This window comes from Nannobrachium achirus, assembly GCF_963921795.1.
Source record: "Nannobrachium achirus genome assembly, chromosome: 6".
Lineage (NCBI taxonomy): Eukaryota > Metazoa > Chordata > Actinopteri > Myctophiformes > Myctophidae > Nannobrachium > Nannobrachium achirus.
The window spans coordinates 59,572,791-59,598,953 of record NC_137815.1 but is presented as its reverse complement, the minus strand read 5'-3'; the positions used below and the strand labels follow the sequence as shown (position 1 = coordinate 59,598,953).

At 43.0% G+C, this 26,163-nt stretch overlaps 1 protein-coding gene across 1 annotated transcript in view; it reads right to left on the bottom strand.

Annotated features, from left to right (window-relative positions):
• The window catches only part of LOC308287220 (uncharacterized protein), a gene marked incomplete at both ends in the record, with an annotated part of 43,500 nt that overhangs the window by 577 nt on the left and 16,760 nt on the right, over positions 1 to 26,163 (bottom strand). Inside the window, 17 exons of the mRNA XM_080728335.1 lie at positions 700 to 780; positions 1,392 to 1,487; positions 2,190 to 2,249; positions 2,837 to 2,914; positions 3,831 to 3,959; positions 4,475 to 4,846; positions 6,071 to 6,121; positions 8,403 to 9,809; positions 10,232 to 10,318; positions 12,580 to 12,729; positions 14,259 to 14,294; positions 15,184 to 15,219; positions 18,729 to 18,964; positions 20,816 to 20,991; positions 22,584 to 22,681; positions 23,805 to 23,957; positions 24,832 to 24,919. Of these exons, the coding sequence (XP_080584461.1) occupies positions 700 to 780; positions 1,392 to 1,487; positions 2,190 to 2,249; positions 2,837 to 2,914; positions 3,831 to 3,959; positions 4,475 to 4,846; positions 6,071 to 6,121; positions 8,403 to 9,809; positions 10,232 to 10,318; positions 12,580 to 12,729; positions 14,259 to 14,294; positions 15,184 to 15,219; positions 18,729 to 18,964; positions 20,816 to 20,991; positions 22,584 to 22,681; positions 23,805 to 23,957; positions 24,832 to 24,919 (3,334 nt within the window). The remainder of the gene's footprint in view (positions 1 to 699; positions 781 to 1,391; positions 1,488 to 2,189; positions 2,250 to 2,836; positions 2,915 to 3,830; positions 3,960 to 4,474; positions 4,847 to 6,070; positions 6,122 to 8,402; positions 9,810 to 10,231; positions 10,319 to 12,579; positions 12,730 to 14,258; positions 14,295 to 15,183; positions 15,220 to 18,728; positions 18,965 to 20,815; positions 20,992 to 22,583; positions 22,682 to 23,804; positions 23,958 to 24,831; positions 24,920 to 26,163) is intronic.

Here is a 26,163-nt window from a genome sequence, read left to right as displayed (position 1 = left end):
GTCTTTAGAAGACAACGTACATTTCCTTGACAACATTGTCGACGTCCTGCGACCACTAGAAGAGGGACCAGACATTCTAATTGGACCAAGTGGACACGCATGGATTGCAGAGATAGTGATAGTAGGCTTCCATGGCAACGTTAGCGAGGATTCATTTAAAACAGGGGTTGCAAAACGTTTCAATGATCATAAATATTCATTGTGTTGAATTTGGATGTTTTTATTGCAACCACAAGCAGTGTGCACACATTGTGAACCCACCTACGTAGGCATGCATCTTAATCCGAATGCGCTAATAGTAAGGAACGGAGCGCCTGCTGGCCTACTGGTCCAGGCGCATACCACTTAGGCATTGCCACATAGGCATTGATGCCTGACAGCATCGCCGGTTTGATTCCCGATCCAGACGACCTTTGCCGCATGTCACTCTCCGTCTCTCCCCCCATTTCCTGTCAGTCTGTCCTACTGGCCTATCCAATAAAGGCATAAAAGCCCCAAAACAAATCTTTAAAAAAAAAAAAAAAAAAATGATAGAAATGCACCAAACTACAGTTTTTAAGCCCCCGCCCCCATGGGGACTAACAGTGACCTGCGTGTCCTTTATTGACGACACTTGCTCTCAAGTGTTAAATGAACACTCAGGATTTACTGTGTAAAGATCAGTTGCATTATGGGGAAATGCAAACCTTTAAACCTTACCTGATCTTGGTCCACATCATCATCTCCAGTAATGATGATCCTCTTCTCAATTCTGGTCTCCGAGTAGCCTCCTTTCACAGTCTGCAATACACATACAGTACACAGCCTGGTCAGCAACAACCAGGAGGAAACCCACTGTCCCCACAAATGACTCCCCTAGGAGCCAGTCAGTTGCAGCTCGACCTCTTGGTCAAGCTGCAGATTAAAAATCCATATGTGGGAGACAAAAGTAGAGTATGATTGTTATTGACTAACTTGTTTGAATGGACAACATTAAGTTCAGTAAATTTTTCGTCCAGCACTTGCTTAAAGGATAACTTTGTTTTTTTTTACAACAAGGGTTCATATTTTAGATAGTCATTAGAGAAAAGAAAAGATTAGTGTTAAAATGTTTTCATTTACTTCTTTATATCGTTTTAGTGATTTTAACGATTCTGAATATGTCTTTTTAGTCACAATAAGCCCATTCCCAAGATGCACCGCAATCTTTCATTGGCAAATTGCCAGCTTATTGTGTCTAAAAAGACAAAAAACAATAGAAAGCAGTAAATGAAAACATTTTAACACTCATCTCTTCTTTTCTCTAATTACAATCTAAAATATGAACCCTAAAAAACAGGCAGTTGTTGTCGATCATGTTGTCTAGTTTCAGATACTGCGCATACTGTATGAGCACATACAATACAACGTACCTTGGTAACTTGAGTAGTGGTTGCTGAGGTGACATTCTCAGCTGTGACGGTCAGTGGGGATACAACTGAGTCTCTGCTCGGGTGGCCAGCTTTCACCTACAGCACAAGCATTATACTGTATATCAGAACCAGTTACACATTGCAGGAGGCACACGCAAAGATACTCTGTAGTGCAGGGGTGGGCAACTTTGATGATGGCGAGGGCCACTATATTTCCACCTTCACTCCAGAGGGCCACATTGCATATTGTGAGGGCCGCATGTGGCCCCCGGGCCGCCAGTTGCCCATATATGCTGTAGTGGTAGAAATACAAATTCCATTCAGGTTTGAACCCAGCTTGACAAATACATAATGCTTGCACCTGAAAATGTGTGCAGGCATAATGTACCTTTTAGGCACTCACTACACACACGAACGCAGGCAGGCAGGCACGCACAAGAGTACGCGCACACACACACACACACACACACACACACACACACACACACACACACACACACACACACACACACACACACACACACACACACACACACACACACACACACACACACAGACTGATTTGCATCATCAAGAGCTTTGTTTCGTGGCAAATATCATTGTGTCCGCCACAATCAGCCATGGCCTTGATCATAAACATCTGGACAACAAAGGGGACATAAACAGTCTTCACAGCCTCTATCTAACGGTACCTTACATGTCCTGCAGATCAACTCTAAAGCAAAGACAGCAAGGGTGCACAAGGTGGAGACATTCAGGGACCTTGGTAATTTGTATTTCTACTGCGTGGATACTTACAGGAGAGCCATTTTCTTTCACGGTAACAGATGCCTCCCTCGTACTGAGAATCCCATAGTTCTGTGTGAAGGCAAGAATTCAGGTTCAGGTCTAGATTCACACGTTTAGTGATATAAAGTCAAGAGGACAACTTGTGTGAAAAGTAAAAGCAAAATACATGATGAATTCATAAAACCAACATTGCAGAGGAAAGGCAAAACCCAAAATACTGCATACCAGACACACACAAGATCTCTTGAAGACCTGACTACTAATCACAAAAAATAACAAATCAATAATAGTAAACTTAGGAGCAGCACATGCACATTTTATAGTGAATGAGTTTAAAATGAAATCAATATATTCCATGAAGCCTCTAGGTGTTTTGATTTACAGTCTGTGTAAAACCCTGAATCCAGAGAGTTGAGGGGGGGAATGTCAATCACTCAGGATTCTACTGTGTAATGCCTAATTCATACGACATAGATCTACAAGCTCACAACACGTTAAAGATGCGACTATGTTCAGCCGGCAAAAACTGTCGCTCCACAAAGTATGAATCGTGCTTAATGCCGTCCAAATTCACAGCCCATGGCACTGACATGCAGACAGCAGACACAGGGGAAACAGCCATGCCTTTGTGCAGAGGAACCAGCATGGCCACGTACCATGTCTCCCTCTGCTGGTGAAGCTATGTCAGTGCTGGAGACCTTTGTCTCTGTACAGTTGACCTCATCCTCTGTTTGCTGCAGACACACACACAGAAACGCCACTGTGGCATATTCGGACATATTTTGAAAATGTCGCTGGCGCTTCAAAGGCCCCCTCTGAAGATCACTGCCACTGTTCAGTCAGGCCAGTGGCTGAATGGCAAATGAGCCCAGCGGTAATTAATTTTTAATCAGGCACCTGTGGGACGGCTTGAGCTAAAATCTTTGCCTCTGGAGATGAATGGATTTCCCACCCGCTTTCATCATGCTCATTAATTCCCTGTCAATACTTTAATCACTTCGTAATGATGTCATCCGAGTCCTGTGAATGTGGACGTTCAGTCATTGATGTCCAAGGAAAGAATATGGGATACATATTCATCAGTGGCTCCAAAACAGCGGGAGAATCATCTAGAATTCTAACTTCTAAACTGTGAAGCCGAACTCCTCATCTCTAAAAATATTGGATAGAAATTTGTGATTGGTGGTACCATTCTTACAATGAGAATTAAGGGAAAATGTATGTTCCGGGCATGACTAATATCACTGCGTAGATATTCTGTAGTCTATGTGTGGAACCTGCATTTCCAAGGAGCGGATTCACAAAAATGCCTCTGGTTATAAACCCATCCCATATTTTCAAACTGAGCCCTGATTGGTGCCTCACAACTTTGGAGGCAGTAAAATCCAATCACAACCGAGCGGGGCCAGACTAATCTAATTTTGCACTGGCAGATTCGTCTGGTTTCCAGACGACAACAACAGTCAGATACCCATGACTTATGACTTCAGGGACCTGGATGTATGTATCTTTATATACCCTTACTGTATCACAACTGCTGTAATGACAGAGTTAAAATAAGATCTTGAATCTTCAAAATGTAACAGCACTATCGCTATGTTCGTTAGTGGAGAAAGGTTCCTTAGAGATGTACTGGTAGGTCTATCTTACCTGTGGGGAGACATATGTGACGTTAGAATGGACCTCAGAGCCGTTGGTGTGGATCTCCGTCTTGGGGTCGGACATCTTCAGCAGGTGAGCCATGCTCACAGCACTGGCATCTTTCTTTGCCACCGGAGGCTGCGGGGGACACAAAAGGTACAGTGAGACAAAGCAAAGCACACAAATGAGTTAGCTTCATTGTGCAGCACTGAAAAGAAGCAGGTCTCAGAACACATTCTGCCTCGAAACCTCTACGACTGACAAAACACTTTGAGTAAACTGTATACTGTTGGCGTTGATAGTGTTTTGCTTGAACGCAGAAAGGCATGCTGTGAAAGATGCTGCAAAGTCGGGAAAACAAAAAAGACAAGACATCAAATAAGAAATAACAAGAAACAACAAGGAACAGCATGTGAAACATCGAGAAACGAATACATCAAAACCTATAAAACAAAACAAAAAAAATACAAATGAGAAGGCGCATGAATAAAACATAAACACTTCCACACAAAACAAGATGCTCCAACATAAAAAGGTACGAGATGGAATCCAACTCAGGCAGGGCTGGTCCAGTTTAAGCAGCGTGGTGATGATGATGAGGAGGAGGAGGAGGAGGAGGTAGGGATGTGTTACTGTGTTTCTTATCTGTCTACCTCGTGATGCACACGCTCCTCGGGAAGCTTCTCCTCTATGGGAGACTTGTCAGGGTATGAGCCCATGAGACGGGCCGAGTAGAACCTGGACGTCTCCTCAAAGTCCTCTCTGCCCATATCCGGCTGCCGCGGCAGCTCCCGCCTCTCTCCCAGCTCTGACATGGTCTTGGGCAATTCCTCGACACCAGAGTGGAGGTCCATGACCACGGTGAAGTCCACCTCAGCCTCCAGGCTGGACGTGGAGCTGACCGTCATGCTGGAGCACCTGCGCTCAATGCCCAAGTTGCTCTCCCTCAGGCCAGCCATGGCGTCGTGCTCCCGGTCTTCCTCGTAGGCCGAGCCCTGCTGGGGCCTCCTGTCCCCGAGCTCCCACTGGATTGACGCACAGAAGAGGGGATCACCACGCTAAGGTTACAGACACGATGGTAACCGCACGATAGGATGGGATGAGATGGCCCTGATGTGCCTAAAGGCGGAACGCATGCTGTATACTGTGGCGTAGCCATATAACAAAATAAGAACTGAATAACTGTGGAGGATTGTGGTCAGGACCTTATAGACATTATACTGTAGATGCTGATAAATGAATTATCTACAGGTCACTGAAAGTATTCAGATGACATTATTTATTAGTTTAATGATTACAATTACATGCAGGTTATTAGTCATCTACATTTATAGAGTAATCTTCCCAACATTGCTTATGGTTACGTATGGAAAGCAGTCATGGCTGCCAGAGCCGTCAGAAAACAAAACATGACAGTGTTCACCGAAAATGAAGACGCGTTTTTAGCGTTTGACTTAAGCCCCAGACTTGGCTAATGCAGAAGAGTCATGCATCAGTAGCAAATGGTACGGTCACATAGAGTAAGGTACATAACATGCAGAGTTTATGAGGGAAACAAATAAGCTACTGTAGTAAGACGGATGGAACTGTGTGCGATACAAATAGTCATGGGCCATACGAGTCGCTCTCGGAAAGGTGGCAAAGGTTACTTAGCATTTTTGAGAAGCTCTATATCTGTAGATAATATTTTGGTATGATAACCCTTTCTGAGACACAGCTTAATTGGTGTTATCAGCCGCTAAAGTTGGTGTCCCATTAACTTTACTATACAGGAAAAAAATGCAAAATGCAAGCATGTGTTTTGCACAAAGAACATTCCTTGGGCTAAAAATGGCCCCACAAAAACTATGGTTTAGTGATGAAAAGTGATGAGTCATCACTTCTCACAGTTTTGTGGGGCCCTTTTTAGACTAAGGAATGTTTTTTGTGTAAAAACAGATTCAGAATCATGAAGAACCCCTAATTTCACCCCTCATATGCTACTTAAAGCAGATTAATTATTAGCATTTTCGTCCTGTATAGTCAAGTTAATGGTACACCAACTTTTGCGGCTGATAACACTAATTTAGCTGTGTCTCAGAAAGGGTTATCATACCAAAATATTACCCACAGATATAGAGCTTCTCAAAAATTCTCAAAAATGCTAAGTAACCTTTGCCACCTTTCCGACATCTCGTATGGTCCATGGACTAACAACGGATACGAGGGAAATGGATGGTGAAGGTGGGGTTATATGAGGAATGAATAACCTTGACATCAGCAAATGGCTCTTCATAAATGGCAGGAGTAGATAGAGGCTCCTGCAGAGGGAAGGAGAGGAAAGCACAGCACAGAGCATCCTGAGGTTAACGCACCCCAGAATACACCCCTGGACAGACACCATGTACCATGTACACACACACACACACACACACACACACACACACACACACACACACACACACACACACACACACACACACACACACACACAAACAGAGCTGGTGGAAAATTTTAGCCCTGACCTGAACACAAACAATTTCTGTTGGGGATTGAGGCTGGGGGAACTGGGGGATTGAGGCATTCCACTCCTTACCAGCCCTACAGTAACCAGTGCCAAAATGTACTAATTATTATTTGCCAATATAGAACAAATCATATTTAACAGCATTTATATTGGCCCAAAACCAAATCCAAGCTTAGGTTAAGAAATTCCAATCCTGACCCAAGTGGGTTCAGTCAGGGCCAGATGGGATCGGTCAGGTTCAGGCATAAATTCCAAGCTCCGCAGAAAGATAGTATCGTAGCTAATACACTTTGGAAGACAGAAAAGAGGCGAGCTTGAAGCTAAGAATTAATCCACCATCTCAAGCTACATTTCCATGTTAGAAATAGCAGTGACTTGGCAAAAAATAAAATCAAATAAAAAATCATGCAGTGTGTATAACAGAACAGGTTTTCAGCATAGTAGCAGCCAATTAGAAAATGCTGCATTATTAGGACAGACCTTGACATTCAACACAATTGCATTGAGATGGCAAAACAATATGAATGTAAAATGAGAACAAATATATAAATGACTCAACGTGATCTTTGTGTTTTCTACAACTAGATGTCTGCCATATTCTGAGACATGCAGAGAGCATGTGTATGCAACACCTCTTCTCATATCTGTTTAAGCCAAGTCGGTGGCGCAGATGAAAGGGCGGGAGTGATGAAAGCTGTCAAATCGATTCATTTCAAATTCCTTTCATTCCACTGCCAATCGCATGCGAACTCCCGATGCCAGCCCAGCACACAGTGAAATGAAAGGGAATGAAGTGTGATTGCAGCTTGTGTTAGATGTTGTGCTGTGGCTGTTCTTTCACAGTCAACCGGAGCCAGGGCAGCACTAGCCTGGCGTTGCTCATACTAATTCACGCTGCGTGATGAGTCGGGCTGGCGCCCAGGCTAGGGCTGCACAGCATTCAATTAAAAATCTGATTAAAGAATTATCATCATCACCTAAAAGCATTTATGCAGCATTTTGTGAACTGATCTGCCTAAATTGACGTTAATCAATTTAATCTCAAGTAGTTTCATAATGTTGCTACAAATCAGCTTCATACTCATAATGTGAGATGATTACATAAATGATTGATGATGTAAATGTTCTCCCTTTCATGTCATACAGCATGTAGTAGTGGGAAAAGAAATCAACGCAATGATAAAACATGACCTTGTTTTCCTTACAACCTTTCTGACAGAGAAGATGAGTTGGAAGGAAATGAGTAAGGCTGTCACGATTATGACATTTTACATGACCATTAATTGTTTCTCAAATAATTGCGATTAACGATTTAATTGTCTTTTTGAAGTTGACAATTACTTTTCTGTTTGGCTTGTAGGCTTTGAAGTTGCACATGGCAGATATGACACATAACCTAAATATACAAAGAAATGACTGACATATTTGACAACTTTATGTCAATGTTAAATAACATTGATAGTGGAAATAGGCGATTTACAAGCTCACAACGTGTCGCGATGCGACGCGTTGTGAGCTTGTAGATCTGCTATTTCCACTATTTTTGAAAATGTTTTAAAACATATGTTTCAAACATGGAAACGATTATGACGATTACGGCAAAATAATTGCGATTATGTCAAATTATTGCAATTAGACGATTATGTAATAATTGTGACAGGCCTAGAAACGAGCGGCTTAGAGGGGAGAGCAGGGAAAAGAACCAAACGAAAGCAAAAGCATGATTGAAGCGTGATCTTTTTGAGCAGCTTTGTTCACAGCCAGCAGTGAGTTTTGCACATCTCCCCAGATGTTGTGATGCAGTTATGTACTGTAATGAAGGCTGACTGAGGGTTGACGTTCATTACTCATTACTGACTTCACCAGGTAAATGGAGCCAAAGGAACTGTCACATAACGTAACACTCCACGTCTCCACCCCCTCTTCATAAACGTGTCTAGGTAATATGTATTGTATGCACATTTTCAAGTCACTGAAGATGGAGAAAAAAGAAGAAAAATGGTGTGCGAGTCTGTCTGAAGCTCATGCGATGCTTTACTTCCAATGACTGAATAGAGCAGATGCCAAGCAGTTACCGAGTGTCTCTTCTTGGCTGCGTCCAAGCCAGGCTCCCTACTGGCATTTCGGCTGTTCCGCAGTATGAGTCCAGACTGCCTGGCCTTCTGTGTTTTAACTGGAGGCGCCGGTGGAGCCATTTTAGGGAAAGCGGTGGCCTTTGAAGCGAATGATGGGCTCTCTGCGGGTCCCCCGGCGAAATGAAAACCGTCGACTTCCGTTCTGGCCTCCAGATCTGTAGCTAATGTCGGGTGGAAGCTGGAGACGTCGGCCCAGTGAAGGTCTGAGGTGCCCTCTGGAGAGCCCACGGACCAGCGGTACTCCCTCCTCATGCCGCGCAGCAGCTCCTCCTGACCTGGCCTGTCCTCTTTGCATGCCACACTCTTTGACCTCTCCGGCTTAAGAGGAACGATTCGGGTGATTTCTGATTGGCAGCTGCTGCCTGATAGTCTGTGAAAGGACCTCCTCTGAACCTTGTCTCCCATGACACTTTCCATGTCCTCGGCCCCAGAGCTGCTGAACTTTCGCTCGTGGGTCCTGACCTGTCTGAGTTTTACCTCCGCTAGCTCCTTGTTGTCGATTAGGCTCCTCCCTCTGATGTGTGGGTTGATAATGTACTCCTCTTTACCCTCTGTCTTCCCAGGGCCATTCACTGAGCCTATGTTTATATCTTCTGAACCCTCTTGGCATTCTTTGCTCTTTGCCATGCCTGTTCCCTGAGTAGAAACCTCTTTGCACCCTGCTGTTGATACATCGTCTCTCTTTTTGTCTTTATATGCCCTGACTATCTGATCCTCGTCTGCCTTCTGGTCATCTTTCGTAGTCACCTCAGGAGACGGCTCAGTCGTGTGACTTCCCGAATTCGACGTCTTCTCCGAGCTGTCCTCCCAGTCCGAGCCCTCGTTTTCCTCGCCGTTTGAATAATCACCTTCTTTCTCATAGATGAACTCTGCAGACTTCCCCAGGTTCAAACTCTGTGGCCTCTTCCTTCTCCTTTGCTTATGGGAGGGCTTGTGTTCCTTTGCCTGCCGTGGGCCCGGTGCCACATCACCGCGTGCCTCAGGGTCAAAGGCCTGACACAGTTTACCTGGGGATCTGTCTTGAGACGAGTCGGCTGTCTCCGATAACTGGACCATGAAACGGCTTTTGTTCGTGGGACAAGGTTCGGTACACTCCTGTGCTTCCCTTGATGGAGGTGACGGAAAATCATCGGTGTGGCGTTTCACGTCCTGCTCGTCATCCCCCGTCACCTCAATATGTATCATCATGGTAACGTCTGTCTCTTTCTCCACTACTTTCTTTGTCTCCCAAGAGGAATCTTCCACTAACGGGGGGGAGGGGAGAGCTTTGTTTTGCTCATCTGGCTTCCAGTCATGGTCTTGTTCATAAGCGACTTGTTTGTCAATCAGTACCCACTCCTCAGAGCCCTACATGTTGATATAGATTAACACCGTTAGACAATCCACAACAGCACTACAAACAATTCAATCACCATAATGTCATTTATAATGTGTAAATGAAAAAAATATATATAATTAAAAAAAAGAAAAAAGAAAGAAACAATACATACATGCTTAGGTTTTGGAAAAATAGAAATGAAGTATAGTATACATTCAATCAGAGCATAATATAAGTATGCTATATCACAGTGGTTCTAAAAGTTGGGTACAGGAACCTTCAGGGTTCTTGAGGTGGTTCCAAATGGACCCTTACGGGTCTGTAACCGTGTACAGATACACTTGCACACTCTCAGAGTTATGGAGGTCCTTGAAATGTAAAACCTTGAGAACCACTGCTACTGTATATCATGAAAGAAAGAGAGACAGAGATACAGAAGGAAATGTGCAACCTCAGGGGAAGTCACCACAGTCTTCTGGATGAAACCCTCAACCGACAGGCAGTTAACAGGGTCCTTCCCCCCTGCTGGGCCAACCAGCTGGCAGGCGGGGGGCAAAGGACAGGGCAGAAGAGAGAGTAGAAGAAAAGAGGGAAGAGCAGCCGTTAGAGACCTGACTCTTTCGGCTAAATACACTTAATCAAATGGCAATGTCGTATAACGGACGTGATTTCAACTGACAAAAGTGTCGCTGCGTGGTGACGTATTTTTCAGTTGAAAATGCTGCACGTCAGTTGGTTTTGTCATTCTGGTCATTTGAGTATTCCAGGAGTCTTATATGGTATTTCATGCAACAACATTTCTAACAGGGTAAATACCAAATCAACTGAAACTGAATGAGTCACACTCACAGAAAAGTGTTAATAAAATTACTTTAATGCATGCCAGCCTGCATGCACTCCACCTGTATACACCTGCCAGATCCATGAAACCAAATGAGAAGATATTTGCAATGCAAATATAATCCCTTCTGCACCCACATCAAAGGGCTATTTCTTTTTTCAGAATTTCTGTGAGACATAACTCCTCAAGGGCAGTGAGGTTTTCTATTTTATTTAAAAAATAATTCAAAGCTCCCATCCTCCCACCTTCAGTCCTTCAACAGAATAATGTCATAACCACCTTTGGATCATAAAACATGGCATATTTTGCTGCAGGCAATGTTAGACATGTTTGACATTCTGCGGACATGACCTGATTGCTCTCATTGCAGGGCGAGAGACTGTCTAAAGTTAGATGCAACAGACGTGACTGAACCAATTAAAGAAAGGAAGTAACACTATCTGAAGGCTACAATGGGCATTCTCAATACCTTTAACAGCCACAAAAGAAATCGATCAAAGCTCTGGAATGATCCAGTACAAAGTGAGCCTATCTCACTTAGGCAATCTTGTGAAATGGGAGAGCACAGACAATCATCTCTCAAGTGTCTCAAATTCAGTGAATCTCAAAAGACATTGTGAGTCTAATCTATTTGAGTTGATTCTCTCAGAGATGCAGCTGTCCGTCATCTTCAAGCACCCCTGAGATAATGTCGCTGTTATTCACTTGCACGGCAGACATTTTAAGGGTTCAAGCCAGACAGTCTGAACCGTCTCCGTGTTCTCCTGCTGCATTTTGGCTCATTCCCGTGAGATGATAAATGGTGGAGACATTTCAATGACTGGGCCATTGTGTCCATTATTTGCACAACACATATTACCCCAATTACACAATCCTTCATATATCCTCAATTTTAAAAAAATTATCTCAAGAACTTAAGTCCATCTGACTAGAATTTTTGGATAAACACATGTTTTCCATATGTTGTAGATCAATATTGGAAGTTGATCAAAACTCACATACTGTAGCTTGCTGATAGTTAATTTAGTTTGAAGATCAGCACATGCATCGACCAAAGTTAATAACTGTTGGATCAATCATCAGAAAACTTGCATGGTATGTCTACTAAAGTACCTAAAACATACACTAGGTTTCATTGAAATCGACCATTAGGGGGCGCTACATATTTAAAGAAATGGGCATTACATAGCATAACAGGCTATACTTTAAATTCAAAATTGTTTATACAGTCATTCCAAACACATGAATGGGCTTGGTGCAAGTTTTCAAGATGTGATGGTTATACAGTACCTCCTACATGCAGGTAGACGAGTGTAGCATTGGGTTTGGCTTTTCAATCAATGACAGTTTGTACCAACATCACCTTACAAGGTGGATATGTTTAATTAAGCTAATCCCCCCAAATGTTTTAAAATAGAAGAGTAGCAGGTGATGAGCGTCTGCCTGATCGTCATAAAACCTGTTTGTTATCTTTAATACAGGTGTCGGAAACTGTCCGACAGTCTTGAAACCCTATAGCTATCAACTTCTATGTTGGCTTGAACCCCCAAATCGCTGCTCTATTTGTTCTTGTGATCTCTATCTCACAGCAATATGCTCACAGGAGGAGATAAGTGTTTTCTTTGATCTATGGCCCCATGACAGAGGCAACCATTTCTAATATAGAATTTGCTATTCTGTTCTCTATCATACCAGTACATCTTCAGGCTTGAATTATTCAAAAGATAAAGTAAAAGCATACAAATCAGACAGAGCAAAGTATTGTCTGGTCGCCTGTCTGTCCTGCCTTAACCTCCAGCAGCAAATGGGGAGGAATTCATGAGGGCACCAGCAACGACTGGAATATCAATGTCTGTCTTGAGGAATGTCAAACATCAGAGGTTGTTTGAGATGTTGGGATGTTGACCAGAGTGGAACCCCAGGGGAACCCCATAACCCCCCCCTTCCCCCCCACTCACTGCCTTCCTCTCGGGCGTGCCACTCGGGGAGGTCTCTGACAGACACTTCTCACGGGTCATCAGCGTGCTGTTTGGCTCCCTCAGGGCTCTCTTCAGCTCATTGATGCTGGCCTGGTGCTTCAGTAAGACGTCCTCCGACTTGTCCAGAAACTAGAGGAGGGATGCACAGAATGACAGCGGCAGAGAAGAGAAAGAGAGAAAGGAGAGAGGGTGGGGGTATGTTTTAGCCAGACCGCCACGTAATTTTCCACTGCAGCAATCGCATCGAAATTAAATCATAATTTGTGATTTGATATGCTGAGTGGACTGTGATCAACATTACATACTGTAGCAAATATGCATAACAGATGGAGATGATTCACAAAATTAATTTAACACCAGTTTTTCAAAGATTCAGTTATGTGGATCTCTGCGGTGTTTTGGCAGTTGTGATTGCATTGCGATTCTCTGCTAAAGTACATTTAGGATGCTATTGAACACACTTTTTGAAAATGTTAATTATGAATATATTCACAACTAATGTGGTTTAGCAAATGAAATAGTTATGGCTATTCATCTAGCCATTACTTCACATTTCTGAGCTTTAATTAAATGTGTTTTCTTTTTGCCAGTCTGATCATTCACTGCATTTCACAGTAGTTAAATACAGTACCTGCATGATTTGTTCACCTAATTTACACTCAAGAGGTACATAAAAAATAACAGTTTCAGTCTTGAAAAGCTGTTATGTTCGACGAGCGACAGTAAAACGGCATTATAATATCCACGTCCATCTTCTCTTAGAAGACATACGTTCCAGCGTTGCATCATCAATAAAGAAACAAGCATTTCATTGGAGACTTGCCAAACCTCCCAATAAACAACATTCTGCAATAATGTCCGCAAAGGCAATCAAATATTCTGCAGTCGCAGCTGCCAGGTGCTGTTGTAAAAATGCTACGACATTATCATTATATTACAATAAACATCTAAACATGCAGCCAGACGTGTGCCTCGCACAGAACACGAGCAAAGTGGCACTTTTTTTTATTAACACTGTAAAAAGGCTACGGTGGTGCAACACACTAGTCAGGGGCGTCACAAGGGGGGGGGGGAGTGGGACTGAGTTACTAGGGCCCAAGTTGGAGGGTCCTTAATTATTTTATGCTTTAACTATTGAAAAATAGCAGATATACAAGCTCACAGCGCAGCACCGAGTGCCGCGCTGCAAGCTTGTAGATCTGCTATTTTTGGAAAGTCGTAAAAATGTGTGCAAATCTTTGAATATATGTATTTTTTAAGCGAACATTTGTAACTCAAATTTTGCTTCTGGGGGTCCGTGGCCAAATACATATCATTTTGGGAGTCCTTCACATGAAAAGGTTTGAGTACCACTGACATAGAAACATATATATATATATATATATATATATATATATATATATATATATATATATACTGTATATATATTTTAAACTTAGGATTTGAAATATTCAAAGACTTGCACAAAATGTTCACGGTTTTTCAAAAATAGCAGATCTACAAGCTTGCAGCCACACTGTGAGCTTGTATATCTACTATTTTTCAATAGTTAAAGTACCCAGGGCCCAGAATTTGGTGCAACACCCCTGACACTAGTGATGGAAGATGAACCACGGCACTGGTCACAGAGCACAGAGGCTGAACACAGCAGGCTGTACCTCCTGTTTGTGTCGAGGGGTGGTCTCCTGGTCCAACTGAGACAGCTGGGGCAGAGTTGGGGCAGGAGAAGATGACAGGAATGAGGGAATGGAGGGGATTTGGGGTGGGGGATGTTGTGGGGTCAGTAGATATAGGGAACACAGGCAGGCAGATGCGGAGACAGAGAGGGAGCTTGTAAGACAATGAGGAAGACTGGCAGGCAAGAAATTGACTGTCAAATGCAGGTTCTCAGCATACGGCAGTGGAAGTACTGTAGGAACACTACAACCGTGTCATTGCACCATCATCAGTCTGAAGTAGTGCAACGTCAGTGGCCATAAGATGTTGTTTGTGATAGGGCTGGTTATATCCATATAGTGATAGGAGAGTAGACAGCGCCTGGCACCATAATATCCTGATAAGTAGTATAATAGTTTTTCCAGGTTTTAAGCATTTAACTGTCAACAATTTTAGAATATAGCAAAAATAGCCGATCTAGATGCTTACAGTGTATCATGATGAGCATTGCTATATATTTATTTGATTTCTGGAGCGGTGAAGCCGGCTTCCAAAGTTTGACTTAGTGTGTCTTTCTGTCCCTATTAGTATGAACAGCTGGGGGGGAAATAATTTGGCTTTTTCAATCAATTCCTTTTTTCGCTGTCATCCAGTAGTTGCCTCAACGAGGCTGTAGCACTCTTCTTATTATGATGCTTGGATGCTCATTTTGGATTTGCTGCAATAACAGCGATAACAACAATTTCACAACATCGTAATCAACACGATGGAAGATGGAATAACACACACTACAAGGACAGACTGACACAACCACTGAGAGAATGACAAATGGCTGGACTGACTGGGTAACAAGCAGACAACCAAACAGACTGATAAGACAGACAGATTTAGACTTAGACAGTGGTCCCCCGGGCGGACACCAAATACCTCCTGTTTACTGTCAACTGGTGACCCAGCCTCCTCCTTGTGGCCAGCAAAGAGTTCGAGAAAAAAAACGCATGTTAGTGACAGGCAAGCACAGTGGACATGCTTACACGTGGCTCCACAGGCGGTTAACAGTTAAAAGGTTAAATATTGTGAAGTGGTTAGTGAGCAGCAGATAGCATTAAAGTCTGGGAAAGCCAGTGAACAGGGAAGGTTAGTTAGCGATGCTAAACCCAACAAGCCACTGCAGATTTACAGCGCTGAAAGACAGTACTGTAAGTCTCTGCAAAATCTCAGAGGCTTACTGTACACTGCACCCCGTTTGCATCGATGTGCCTGCAGTCCCTGCCTCTGCCAATAACTGGGACCTGCCTTAGAGCGGACAGAAACCTCTCTCCATCCTAGAGTGTGACTCTTTTCACTACAGCATTTTTGGTCACTTTTAAAAGATTCTGCCTAAACTAAAGGTGTTTGCTGCACAAGTGGCATAAAGAACTAGCCTGGCATCGCCAGACTAATACAAAAATGTGATTACATTTTCACTGGCAGATTTGTCCATTTCCAGGCTAATAAAAGAACAGCAATGATGGCCAACTAAGCAGCCATAGGCAGAACGCTCAAATGGTCATCCATTAAATCATAAGTGTTAATTTAACTCTACAGAACCCAAAGAGGTCAATGCCACGTTTCGTGCTTTTTATGATGAGCTCTACACCTCCGAGGTCATTCACGATGATGCAGTATGCAATGATTTTTTATCCAACATACAGTTACCAACCCTTAGCGAGGCGGATGCGGAAGCCTTAGATACACCGCTCCATCTGGCGGAATTACAGGAAGCTGTGCTCGCAATGCGTAGGGGCAAGTCGCCTGGTTTGGATGGGATACCCCCTGAACTTTATGCCATCTTTTGGGAAGATCTAGGTCAGCTGATGCTAGACATGTTTCGATATGCAATTGAAAGTGGCTCTTTCTCCAGGGATGTGAATGTAGCTATTATATCATTATTGTTGAAGAAGAACAAGGATCCCACAGATTGCGCAAGCTATAGACCGCTTTCACTTTTGAATTCTGATCTAAAAGTTTTTGCTAAGGTGCTTGCGCGTCGCTTGCAGGGTTTTATGACCACCTTAGTACACTGTGACCAGACAGGTTTCATAGGAACTAGACTAGCCTCTGATAATGCTAGACGACTATTGCATATCATCGATAGGGCTAAGGAGCTGAGGACCCCCGCCGCAGTGTTGTCGCTCGATGCGTTGAAAGCATTTGATCGTCTGGAATGGTCTTACCTGTGGGCTGTACTAGATAAAATGGGATTTGGTGCTTCATTCATACATTTTGTTAAAGTACTTTATTCTAATCCGTCAGCGATGGTCCTAACCGGTAAGATCTGTTCGCCGCTATTCACGATTGGCAGATCTTCAAGGCAGGGTTGTCCCCTTAGTCCTCTCCTTTTCGCACTTTCACTCGAACCCTTGGCTCAGACAGTGCGTCAGTCTGCAGATATTACTCCTGTTTCGATTAACAACACACAGCATCGCATTTCCCTATATGCTGATGATATTCTACTGTTCATTGAGAATGCACCACAGTCAATTACTCACGTCCTTCAAATTTTTGATCAGTTCAGTTCCATTTCCGGCTACAAAATTAATTGGACGAAGTCAGCCCTTCTACCTCTAAATGATCAGATGAGATCTGCTATCCTGCCGCCCATAATCCCAGTAGTAAGCCAATTCAAATATCTTGGCATAGATATTTTCCCCTCTCTTCAGGCTATTGTTAAGAACAACTATGGTGACACTCTAAATAAGATTTGTCTTGATTTAGATAGATGGTCATCTTTGCCCAACTCTCTCCAAGCTCGAGTTTCAATCATAAAGATGAATGTTCTTCCTAGGGTTAACTTTGTAAGCTCTATGCTCCCTTTGCCACCACCGCCGCAATACTGGAATAAGCTTCACTCTTCGATATCTAAGTTTGTGTGGAAAGGGAAACGCCCTCGTCTTAAACTTTCTCTATTACAACGTGCTAGAGATGATGGCGGCCTTTCATTGCCCAACTTTAAATTTTATTATTGGGCCTTCACGCTCCGCCCCCTTTTAAATTGGTTTAACCCAGCAAATAAGGTTTCTTGGAGAGAGCTTGAGGAGAGTTTAGTGCAGCCTGTTGAATTGAGAGATCTTATCTATTCAAACATAACTACACATCAATGCAAAGTTCGCTTTGGACCTATCATTTCTCATTTAGTGGCAGTATGGAGGGCAGCTGAAAAGATGTGTAAGATTGATTGTAAATGGAACTTATTTTCCCCAGTGTTCAATAATCAAAGACTTTTAATCGAGGATCGCCCCATTCGCTTTCCAAGGTGGAGGGCTAAGGGGATTCGTACATTAGGGGACTTATTTGATAGAAATGGTTTACGACCTTTTCGAGATTTGTGTGACATCTTCAATCTGCCTGGAAATACCCTTTTTTTCTACTTCCAACTGAGAACGTCCATGAGGACCTACGGGGTCCCATGGCAAGCTCCCCTTAGATTGCACCCCTTCCATGAGTTTATCTGTGATGGTAACAGAACAAGAGGTTTGGTTTCCACCCTCTATGGTTTTTTATTAGACTGTAGTTATGGGCCCCTATCTGTTGATACTGTTTGGAGGAATGATGTACCAAATTTGGACCCTGACTTTTGTTGGGACACAGTATGGTCTAACATTAGGCTATCTTCTAGAAATCCAGACCATCAACAAATTCATTTAAATTTTGTTCATCGGACTTATTTAACTCCCCGCAGACTATGTGCTATGAGGATTTTGAATAATCCCAACTGCACTCTCTGCGCCTCAAATAGTATTGGTACCTTCCTTCACATGGTTTGGGAATGCCCAAATGTGTCGTCATTCTGGAATATGGTTGCCTCCAAACTTTCAACTATTTTTAGTATTAATATCATATCTTCTCCTTCTTTATTTTTATTAAATGACGTCTCACAGTTGCAACTAAACAATATACGCAAGCGCATCTTCTTTGCTGGATTAACGGCGGCGAAGAAGATGGTAGCTACGCGGTGGAAACCTCCTCATACGTTAACGTTCCGCCAGTGGGCCTTGACCTTTCTAGATATAGTATATTTAGAGCAGTCGATAGCAAGGTTACACGGAGCAAAAGAAGAAAACATTAATATGTGGTCGGACATTGCAGATAAGCTTAAGGCTATGATTCAAGAAATCACTATATAGTGGTAACAGCCTAGCACAGGCATGCACTATTGTACATTCCGTGTTGGTCCGGGGAAAGGGGGTGGGTGGGTTTTCTTTTCCTTTTCTTGTTTTGCTATTGTTTGTGTTGTTTGTCTGTTAATTGCATTTTTCTTTTGATCAATGTTTTACTTTTTCTTGTTCTATTCATATGTATGTCTCTAATTTCATGTTATGGAAAATAAAAATAATTGATAACAAAAAAAAAAAAGTGTTAATTTAACTCTGAGAATGTAAAAAAATGTAAAATTTTAAATTATCATTGACCCATTAGGGACTCTGGCGTACCTTGATTTCCTTCTTTTTGCTGGGGGTTGCTTCTCCTTCCTCCACCTCCTCCTCCTCCTCATGCATATTGTCTTGCTCCAACTCTGGGAGCTCGTCTTCGTCCTGGTCCAGACTGGGCTCCAGCTCCGTCTCCTGCTCGTCTCCCGAGGGGCTGCGGAGGCGGGGAAGCTCGCTCCCGCTGCGGTGGGACAGGCCGTCGTGGTTTTCACACATGGCGGAGACCGGCCGTGAGAACTCTGGCGGTTAACACAAGGGATCGTTCCGGTCAGGATTACATCATGCTACGTGGCTATAGCTTAGTGGGTAGAGAGGCTGCCTGGGACTCAGACGGTAGCTGCTTGAACCCAAGCTTAGCCAATTTTACTTGTTGAAGTGTCCCTGAACAAGACACATAAACCCTAACAGACCCAACCCGACACCCCACCGGTGTGCTCTGCATAGCCATGTGAGCAGCCATCAGCTGAGTGAAGCTGTATAAGCAATTGTTCATCCCCCGGGGACCTGAAAATACTCCCCTTACTCCCAAACTCTGAGAGTGTACAAATTAGGGTGACCATACGTCCTCTTTTGCCCGGACATGTCCTCTTTTAGGGGGCTGTCCGGCCTGTCCGGGGGGGTTTTATAAATTCCTTCAAATGTCCGGGGTTTCGCGCATATCACAGTTAAAGCACGGGCATTTACAATGCACGTTCAATGGTTCGTTTGGAAACACACTGTGAAAGGCAGGTTTCCACCCCTAGCCCCGGAACGTGTATTATTCATACTATTCTCTGCCTGCGCTGCGATCCCTCCCTCCCTCTGAGTCCCTCAGCCTGTGACTGCCTGTCTCGCTTTCAGATCAGAGGCAGAGCAGCGCGAGCTCGGCAGCAGCTCACGCTGCTCAAGCCAAACGAACGAACTGCAAACGCAATTAATGCTGTTTCACTGATGAAATGCACAAAAAGTGCCAGTGATCAACAATGAGAAGCAGAGCGTTCTGTCAGCAAAGCTGACTATTTAGGCATTTACAAATAAAAGTTCTTCTTCAAGCCCATATCAACACTGCAAAGTAGCCTACAAGACAGTCTGTGCGAGGTGAGAGCTCTTCTGCTAACTAAATTGACAGAATCTTTTGTCCAACCTTGTAAAGCAGAACGGCGGTTTGAATAATGGGCTACCTCTCTTTTATTTAGTTACAAAGCTGAACGTTCATACAGTAGTCAAAAGGCATACTTTATCAGTGGATCTCTCTAGCCTATTAATAGATTTGTAAAGGGTCCAATTGGAACCCCCTCAAAAATGAATACATAACTAATAACATAATTGAGCTGTAAACTAGTAATATGAATTATTATTTTTTGGGGGAGAAAAAAAAAAAAAAAAAGAATATATATATATATATATATATATATATATATATATATATATGTCGGGTAGAGTGTCCTCTTTTTGGATTTTCAGAATATGGTCACCCTAGTACAAATGGATGTACAATCTCAGAGTTAAAATGGATAAAGTAGTTCACACTAAGTAATTTTCATGGGAGCCGGTGACCTGTAAAAAAAGTTCAGCTGGCTTCAACTTTGTTCAGCACACCAATGACGCAGTGAAGCGTCAATCAATTGGATGTTTTTGTTTCATTGTTTCCACTCCCCTTCTCTTTCCCACAAATTCCTGCTCCATTCCGTATAATGAAGAAAAACCTTTTTCATTTACGCAATGTGGCTTGAGTAATACTTCCACTTCGACTCGGCAGCAATGTAGCTGGCAATGGTTGTTTTGTAGCCTTTGTCACTGCTAATGTGAGCTAGTTACAAGCTCACAGCCCATCGCATGCTGACATGGTGTGAGCTCATACTGTAGATCTGCTACTGTATTTGCGCAATTGTTTTATTTTAATGAATACACTTATTAATGAATTAACTGAAGGTATTGATAGTGAATAAAAATGAAATCATACATTTTTGTTTAAATACATTGCAATAATAATGTGTAGTGGTCAAAATCGCGAGGCACACCTGGAATTGTCTCACTACACGGCACAACAGCGTACCTTTGCACACCGTTTGAGACCCACTCTTATACACTACAGCTCTCACAGCACTTACCTCCATCCAAGCTCCGAGACAGCAGGTACCTCTTGCTGGTAGAGCGCTCGACGTGTGGAGCGGGCCGGTCTATGAGGGCGCTGGCCTGCCTCGTCTGTGCTTGGGTTCTCCCGCTGTAGCGGAACTTGGAACCCATAACCAAGAAGCCCTTAGGAGGGGGTTCTGGGGACACAAGCCTACATGGGAAAGGGCAAAAATCAAAGACACGCTCTGGCTCAGAGTAATCAACAAGGTTGGATTCCGCAACACGAAAGCTAAACTGAATACGTCGTACACACAGCATGTTTGCAGCCAAAGTGACAGATCCTTATGTGAAATGTATTCCTACTACTGCACGCCTGCAGCGGAGTTGAAACTCAGCTTTATTCTAAAAATAAGTATTCTGTAATATGCTGACTATCATTTCATAGAGAATTCCCTAAAGTCCTGGGCATCACTGAGCGGGAATTTATGGGACACGCAAGACGCTACTGTTACGCAACTATTACTACTTGAGGAATTTCCTTTGGGATCAATGAAGTTCAGACAATAAAATAAAACAATGCTGTTTAAAGATCTGTGTGTACAGTGTTCTGACATGAGGAGCCAGATACATGTCCAGCAGAAGGTTGTCCTTCATTTCATCCAGTAGTTTGAGACAAGAGGCGTAAAGTGGATTCGTAGAACGTAAAGATGATGTCACGCACTTGTGGCTCTAACTCTAGAAATAACTTAAAGGTGTTGCTGGAAATGACATTTCATTGGAGCTCCTGTCTGTCAAATGTTGCCAGTGCACAGAAACCTCCGTACACGGCTACGTTACTGGGAGACAGAAGCTCTGGAAAATCACAGTGGTCGAAAGAGGCTAGTAGGTAGTACTATTTATCTATCTACCTACTGTATCTACCTATCTACCTATAACTATAAATCCCAGATTTATAGAAACCCAGAAGCATGCATGCGTGCATGCATGTCAATGTGTTTACAGTATCTGTCCTTCACGCATCTTGAGAATGGTGCAACCGATCGACCTCAAGCTTGGCATGCATGTCGCCAGCAATCCGAGGGAGTGTGGTGCCAGTGTGAAGTCAGTTAGATAGGCGGTTATGGAGCGCGGTGAGAGGGAGACAGAAGAAACCGACTAAGCTAGCGCCCAAAGGCCGGCATCCTAGAATTGTTAAATGCGCAAATACATATATGTATGGTCTGATCAGCAATTGGGATCTCCATAAATGGACATAAAAGGAACACATGCGCAGACAGGTACTGCATGCATCATCCATGTACTAATGATAATGATAATCAGTATTCTGCAGTTAACCAATGCACAGAAAGGCTAAAGAGAGGCATACTGTATATAAGGTCTTTGTCGGTAACCTTCAGTTTATCTTGTGAGGTGTAGCGAAAGGGAAAATTGCTTGGTTAAAGAGAGAGATAAACCGCCAAGTCTCTGACAGAGAGAAAACAACAAAGAGCCTGGAGGCACATCACATGTAATCACTGGAGCAGTAGAAATATGATTACTAACGGAGACGGAGACTGTCCTGTTTTACAGATAAGATGAGGACAGCACAGGATAGTCTCATGTATGTAATCAAGGCCATTTATTAGACTGTCGCTTGGAACACCGCGATCCATTCAGTCGAAGCCTGCAGCGTTCATTGTACAGGTCAGGAAATACACAGCAGAGGATAGCGATTTTAATGCTATGATGTTCACTTGCCTCAAACTGTATAGATTATATAGTAGGCACCAAAAGGAAGCTCCCCTGAACAAGATTGGTTCTTACCGGAAGAAGGTGTGATGTTCGATGCAGACTTTCCACAGTCGCTTGGCAGCTCTGTGGTTGGGAAGCTTAAAACCGATGGTGCTTTCAAACTGTTCATACTGGGGAAGAGAGGAAAATTGGTAAACACGGACATAATATACACAGCAAAATCCCCAGTGTTAATTTAACACTGAGAGTAAACATTACACAGAGTAAGCAGTGCCTACTCTGTATGCTCTGAGTGTGTGCTGCTGGTATTCATGCCTCCTACTCTGTTTGAGTGTCTGATGGTATTCAGACAGTACTACACTGTTTGATGGGTGTGTGCTGGTATTCAGGCAGTACTACACTGTTTGAGTGTGTGCTGGTATTCATATGGTTTGCCTATAAGCACATACTGTACACACAAATACAGTAGTATCATCTGAATGCCAACACATACACAGATCAATATGTAGCAACTTTTTTTTTGTTTATTTATTTTTAATAATATTTGAAGTTTTTCAGAAAACTTAGGTCAGGCCTCAGAAGGCGCCCTTAGAATCGGCCTCAGGCCTAAATGAGTTAACTCTCCTCGCCCAAATAAAAACGCAGAATAGACGCACAGCGCCAGGTACGGTAATTTATTTGAAAAAAATGCCTCGGTAGACACAGCCCTTAAATGCGCTTCAATTACAACATGGATTTTGCCTCTAAATTATCCCCACACAGCCAACTGGACATAATAAAGCAGATCAAGGCATGGAGGATAATGTCCAATTTTGCAGACACTGGGAACAACCAGGAGGAAGGCATTCCGTGGCTCTATATTTACACTCTTTTTATCCACCCGTATTCTGGCTAAGGCTGCAGCTGCAGCAGCTCTTTTAAAGGGCCTCTTTATTTGGCTCCATCTCAGACTCACTGTGGGGCTCTGTCACTGTGACTGGGCCAGGCCCAGACAGCCTGTCACACTGAGGCTCAGCGTGCACGATAATCTGCAGCACCAGCACCCCACTACAGACCCTGACCCTGCAGAACAACAAAAAACTGAGGGAAAAGGCGATTTTCCAGCACAGCACTGCTCATTCCGACTGAACAAACATCCGTTTCTGCACCAGCTGTGCTGCCAATACCATACAAAAGGGAGAAGCATTTGCTTTTTGTGTTTGTATTTGTTTTGTTTTGTTTTTTTGCTGCCGTTCCCAGAATGTTTTGATGCTACCATGTATACTGTAATTATCCCTGACCATTTCGGCTTACCTCTCCGGGACGGATCTTGATGTAGAAGTTGCTCCTCTTGTAGGATATTTTCAGGATCTTTGGCCATGCAAAGCGGTTGATCCTTAGCCGGTCGCGGTAAATGAGCAGGCAGTTGGCACAGACGCCCAGCATTATATCAATCCCTTCGGAGTCCTGCAGGGCCCCATAGGACAACAAAACAAGAGTAATTAAATTATTTGGACCGCAAGGGTCCATCTGGGTCTAACAAATCAATTAACAGGATTTTGCTGTGCAGGGTGACAAGTAGCTCTGGTCCAGAGCGTCAGCGAGTTCTCACTAACGCTCTGACAGGCGGCTGACTCACATACAGGACCAGGATTTCTCTGCCCTACGAGCACTCAACTTCAGTTAAAATAAACAAAACTACTTCGCCACTCACCTAAACCAAGGTAGTTTTGCATTGTTAAAAGTCTATTCTCTGTGGTGGGAAACCTCTCAGCACCACCCACTCTGTAAAATACACTATTTTTGTCATGAAATAAAGCGCATTGATTGATTGATTGAAGAATTTATTAGAAGTTTGCAATAGAAAAAAGTACAGTTTCATGACAGTACAAATCACTGGTACAAGGTCAACTAAAAGGAGATCCTAGAAAGCCGAGGCTTATTTCCACAGGAACCACACTTTAAGTATCTCATATAACATTGAAAGACAGACGGATAGAACATACTTTATCTAGGATAATATCCAACTCGAACAACCCAGACACAACCCGTCAATAAGAATACTCTACAGCGGCGGTCGAGTTGGATGCGTTTTAATTCATGACAAAAATGTTGTATTTTACAGAGTGGGTGGGGTGCTGAAAGCTTTCCCACCGCAGAGAATAGACTTTCAACAACGCAAAACTACCTTTGTTTAGGTGAGTGGCGAAGTAGTTTTGTTTATTTTGGCCGCCTGTCAGAGCGTTAGTGAGAGCTCGCTGACGCTCTGGACCAGAGCTAGGTGACAAGAAGAGGACGCAGCCATGGTCCTTGTTGAAAAATAAAAGAAACAATAGCTCACCTTGGCGTGATGGAGGTCCACTCCATACATGGAAAGTTTCTTTGCATTCTCCAGGAAGTTGATTTCAGCCTCAGCTGGAGTCATACCCCTGTGACAAAGGATAAATGATAATCTTTAACCTCCAACCAAAGGCCCTCTTGAATCCCAAATAATGAAACTTAGTTTCAAGTGATCCCTGACTAATACGACAAATATGTCTTAATACATTATAATTGTCCTCTATAACTACAATGTTAAATTAAAAACACCTTAAATATTTTATTTCTTCTAGGGGAAATGCCTGTCGCAAGTTGATGATGTCATAAATGTCATGTGTCATTTTTATGGCATGCATGTGCAAAAAAACAAAACACAAACACATTTGAAATATTGATTTGATGCTCATATTAACCATAGGAAGTATTAAGTTTGTTTTTATTTTCACATGCATGCCATAAATTCCATAGGGATAGATCACACTTGACATTTATGACATCATCAACTTGCGACGGGCATTTCCCCTATTGAGTGAAAGATTAGCTATTTCTAGAAGAAATACAATAATTGAGGTGTTTTTAATTATACATTGTAGTTATAGAGGACAATTATAATGTATTAAGGCATATTTGTCGTATTAGTCAGGGATCACTTTCACAGTGGGAGCGGTATATCACCTTACAGTAGTAATAAATATGCCTGATGTATTCCAGTCTCAGATCTTCCCTTGCGTAACAGCTTGGGCACAGTGCCAGCGAAACCATGCCAAATCAGAGCACGTGGAGACCCTCTAAGTGATGAAGTGTTGCATTGGCAGGGTTTCAACCATGCGCACGACAATGACAGATGCTACGGTAAAGTGAAGGCAACTATTAGCTAGCGATTTACATGCTGGGCTGATTTGATGCCATATGAGCAATTGCTCAGTGTGGCCGATGGCCCCATATGAGACACGCCACGTACAACAAACGACAAGGACAAAATCTGTCAGGGATGAAGTACAGCATGACTGGTGCACGGCACGCGGGTGCATGCGCATACTTGTAGTTAGGGATGGGATGATAAGCGATATTATCGATTATCGGGATAAAAAACACTCACGGTGGGGATTTAATTTATCGTGATATCGTCCTCCGTCATGCACTGGGATCAATTCACCTTTTTTATGCCGAGCTGCATATCCTGTAGCACTTACCCTCTATAATTGGTAAAAGGTACTTATAATAATACAAACTTGATACAGTCTTTTTTCACTCTATCAAATGTCTTTTCCAAGAAAATCGCTCACATTGTGAGCTTGTAGATGTGCTATTTTTTGGCAAATGTTCCGCCCCAGGATAATGGATATTTTGATTA